Genomic DNA, 4,188 nt, shown 5'->3' on the forward strand with positions numbered 1-4,188 from the left:
GAGTCGACCTAACTGAGAAGAGTCAACCTAACTGAGACACTGCCTCACTGAGAAGGGTCGTCCTTTCAATCACGCCCAACAAATGGCCAATCAACCCTTATCTAATAAAGAGTTGGTCTCCTAGGCCAATCCTTAAAAAACCAAGTTTTGAAAAAGTTCTAACAGGTCTTGCATTGGTTTTCATTAGATTGGTCCTGGGTCAATCTTGGAGCAGGTAAGGTTCTGCACCTCATCCAGTCACTGTCGATAATGGGTTGGTTCAGCCTCGATCAACCTTAGAGCAGTCAGGTAAGATCGGGAAAGGAGGTCGTACCAGGATAACTCTTTGCAGAGATTGGGTAAGACCTTTGAGAAACCAACCCTTCTATCTCAGATAACGGCCACCCTCTTGGCATGCACACAATACCATTCGATATAGGACTAATTGATGGAATTCTAAGTTCACTTTCAAACTAAGTGCACTTGCCAGTGCCTACTCGATATTGTTGTTGTTGCCACCCACTGATGCTGAGCAGTGAGCAATAAACAAATATTAACTTAAATAAAGAGAAGGGAGCTCTGAATGAATAGTTCCTAGTGCACAACACTTGCTAAAATTTTGCAAGTGGGACTGGGATAGAAAGCTAAATAAGACCCTTAGAATGGTGACTTTGCTGCAAAGTCCTGGTAACTAGGTATAAGGTATAAGTCTCATAGGTAACAATTTGATGCCATGTGATTTCATTTCACTGTATGGACTCAATGTATGTGCTGTATGTATTCAATGCCACGTCTTCACCCTCTCACCTCATGCAATGAGCACATGAGTGTTTGGTCATTAGGACCAATGCATATGGGAAACGAGTCATTATGAATAGCTTTATATTCTAGAAAATTCCCTTGATGCAATGAGTGCATGAAAAATTGTTCATTATGATGAATAGCTTTATATTCTAGAAAATTCCCTTGATGCAATGAGTGCATGAAAAATTGTTCATTATGATTAATGCTCGTGGGAGGTAGGTTGTGCTGAATGACCTAATACTCTTAGGAGCTCACCTGATACAAATACATGAGAAATAAGTCCTTATGCTTACTGCTGATTGGAGATGAGAGTGCGTGAGAAATGAAGAATTATGACTAATGCACATGAGAAATGGGTCATGCTAAATGACTTAATACTCTAGCCAGTTCCCTTGATGCAATGAATGAGAAACCGGTCATTATGATTAATTCTCATGGTAAATGGATCGAGACTCAATTCCCCTAATACAATGAGTAAATGAGAAATTGGTCATTATGAGTCATGACTAATGTCATAAGAGATGGGGCACGTTGAATAACTTAATACTCTAGCCAGTTTATCTAATGTAATGAGTGCATGAGAAGTTGGTCAGTTTTAATCCCACTTATTCACCCTATCATCAAAAGTGACAATAGGATGAGAATTTTTCCATCATTATGGAAAATTGATTATTTAAATGAATTAATAGTCTAGCTAGTTCACCTGATGCAATAAGTGCTTGTGAAATTGGTCATTAACATTAATGCTCATGGGAGATGGGTCATGTTGAATGACTTAACACTAAAGTCAGTTCACCTGATGTAATAACCGTATGAGAAATTGGTCATTATGACTAAAGCTTTAGTTCAAATTCCAGTTCTTCAGAGGTGACAATCACATGAGAAATCAATTATTCGAACTACTGTTCAGGGGAGATTGGTCATGCTGATGACTTAATATTCTAGTTAGTTTATTTGGTGGAACGAGTGTCTAGGAAAATGATTGGGCAGAATGGTTTTTATTTTCCCTACCCATATTCAAATTCTCACTAGTGATATGATGAGCTATAATGCCTTGATAAATATTGTTGTAATGGTTTCATGCTTATGAATATTGTTGTATTGGTTTCATGCCTTGTGAATTCTTAAATGAACATATCTAATACTTAGACTGAGAGAGAAACTGATTTCTTTCCTCGGAAATTATGACTAATGCTCATAAGAGATGGGTCATGATGAATGGCTTAATATGCTATACAATTTCCTTGGTGCAATGGACATTATGACCAATGATCATGGGAGAAGGAATAGGCTGAATAATTTAATACTCTATTCAGCTCACTTGATGCACTAAGTGCAGGAGAAATTGGTCATTATGGCACATGCTTTGATATCAATCCCACTGCTTCACCCTATCACCAGAGTGATAACTGCTTGTGAAATTGGTCATTGTGACTAGTGTTAATGAGAGATTGGTTATGTTGAATGACTCGATAATCTAGTCAATGCACCTAATGCAATGAATGCATGAAAAAATGGTCATTGTGACTAATGCCCATGCCAGATGGCTAATGACTTAATACTCTACCCAGGTAACGACCAAAAATGACATTTCATGCTAACCTCGCAAACTATTCCATGAATTACTAAACTGAAACCACTGTAAAGTGTAGAATGAAATAGCTAACATTTTTTTGGGCTCAAACAGTGCCATTAAAATTAGCATTTACTAGTTGAATTTCACCACTGTAAACTGCATAGCTAACAATTTGATTCACGTACAGTACCACTGAAATATGTACAAACCAATCGAATTACAATCTAACATACACCGACTAATCGCACCTACTGGAGCCTACTGGATACCGTTGTAATCGCATCTACTGGTGTTCACAACAGGGCACATATAAACTCTTCCATCAAAATCACAAAAATTACTGTAAATTGTATATATTGTGTTGAAATAGCTAAAAACAAATTAGAAAAAACACAAGTGTTAATGAATCCTTGCAACGCTAAATCTAGGCAGGTTAGTCTCAACAGTGGTAAGATACGAGTAAGGCATTTATCGGTGTTCAGAGCACATGTGAACTATTCCATCATAATCGCAAAAACCACTGTAAAATGTATGAATTACATATGAACAATAAATTAATTCAAAATCAAGTGCTAATGGAGGTGTATACATTACAGATGAACAACAATTTCGATGGAAAGTTGAATGCTCATGGAACTTTGTAATGCTAATCTGAACACATTAAGCTTAATAGTGATAAGGGGCAGCTTGTTAAAAATTAAAAGAAAAAGGGGGAAAATTATATTTTGAAGGGCAGGACCTTCTGGACAATCTCTTCGCTGAGGGCATCGATCTGGCTATCGAGTCTCTGCAGCGTCTCCTGCTTTTGGGCCTCCAGTTTCTCGAGAGCCAGGGCGAGCTCCTTCTCCACCCGGGCTCGGGATTCGCGAAGCTTTGCATCAAGCTCCGCGGACATCTCCTTCTTCATCTGGTTCAGCTTCGCCGAGACCTCTGCCCGGGCGGCCTTAAGTACCGCATCTGCCTCCTCCTGGAGTCTCTTGATCTCCTCCGAGTTGTCCCGCACGCTCAATAGCTTCTGCCTGATCGCCTCGTCCCTGTCGTCCATGAACTTGCCGATGGGCTTGAACCAGATGGCGTCCAGCGCCACCATGAGCAAAAGGAATTCTCCCGCTATGATGGGAAGTGTGAGGTTAAAGTCGAAGAGCTTGGCTTTCTCCATCTCTTCGGCCAGGGCGGGCATAGCCACCATGGTAGTGTTCAGGGCTATCAGGCAACCATTTCTCAGGGCTGCGGGGATCTTGATGCTACTTGCCCACTTGATAATCTGCGGTTTCTGTTGCTGGGCTTGGATTAGCAGGCGACCATGGCTGGCACTAATGGTAGGCGTTGTTTTTCTTGCTGGTTTGATAGTGGGAATGAGGGGGGCAGCCATCAATGCATTAGCGGCCATCGTCGGCTACTCGAGATGGAGCAATTCTCACAGGCGTTGGCAATTGTTCGTTGGGCACATTCATGGTGATCTCTCGCACATATCCTATTCTATCTTATTTGCCTGCCACACATATTTTATCTGTGTGGTTCAAATACGAATGCGGATGGGATAGCCTCCTGCTGCTAAGGCTCCAATTGGGTCTTTCACAAACAATTAATCACATTTCTAATTCGTGTTTCACAAACTAATTAGTTTAATCTGTGTGTAAAGAAGTTAAATACAATTAATCACTCGCCAGGGTATTCATTTCTAGTTTGTGTTTCGCAAACTAATTAGTTTAATGTGGGTAAAGAAGTTAAGGAAAAAATAAAAATGTAAATGTGTGTGATAAAATAACAAGTTTTTTTTTTTTGTCAAGAAATTAGGCTCATTTATTGTCCCTGATTACGGCAGCCAA

The 4,188-nt window shown here is 39.9% G+C and overlaps 1 protein-coding gene across 1 annotated transcript; it reads right to left on the reverse strand.

Moving 5' to 3' along the window:
• Positions 1-2,887: 2,887 nt before the first annotated feature.
• LOC149196936 (ATP synthase subunit b', chloroplastic-like) lies at positions 2,888-3,833 on the reverse strand. The gene has a single exon (XM_089405688.1). The coding sequence runs from the start codon at positions 3,747-3,749 to the stop codon at positions 3,078-3,080; it is 672 nt and encodes a 223-aa protein (XP_089261814.1). The 5' UTR covers positions 3,750-3,833; the 3' UTR covers positions 2,888-3,077.
• Between the last annotated feature and the right edge of the window lie 355 nt (positions 3,834-4,188).

This window comes from Pinus tabuliformis, chromosome 2_2 (genome assembly GCF_031772625.1).
Source record: "Pinus tabuliformis cultivar Carrire ecotype Pingquan chromosome 2_2, CPIR1, whole genome shotgun sequence".
Lineage (NCBI taxonomy): Eukaryota > Viridiplantae > Streptophyta > Pinopsida > Pinales > Pinaceae > Pinus > Pinus tabuliformis.

Excerpts from the sequence above, each read along its gene's own strand:
- LOC149196936 (XM_089405688.1), bottom strand. The coding sequence starts at position 3,749 with ATGGCCGCTAATGCATTGATGGCTGCCCCCCTCATTCCCACTATCAAA.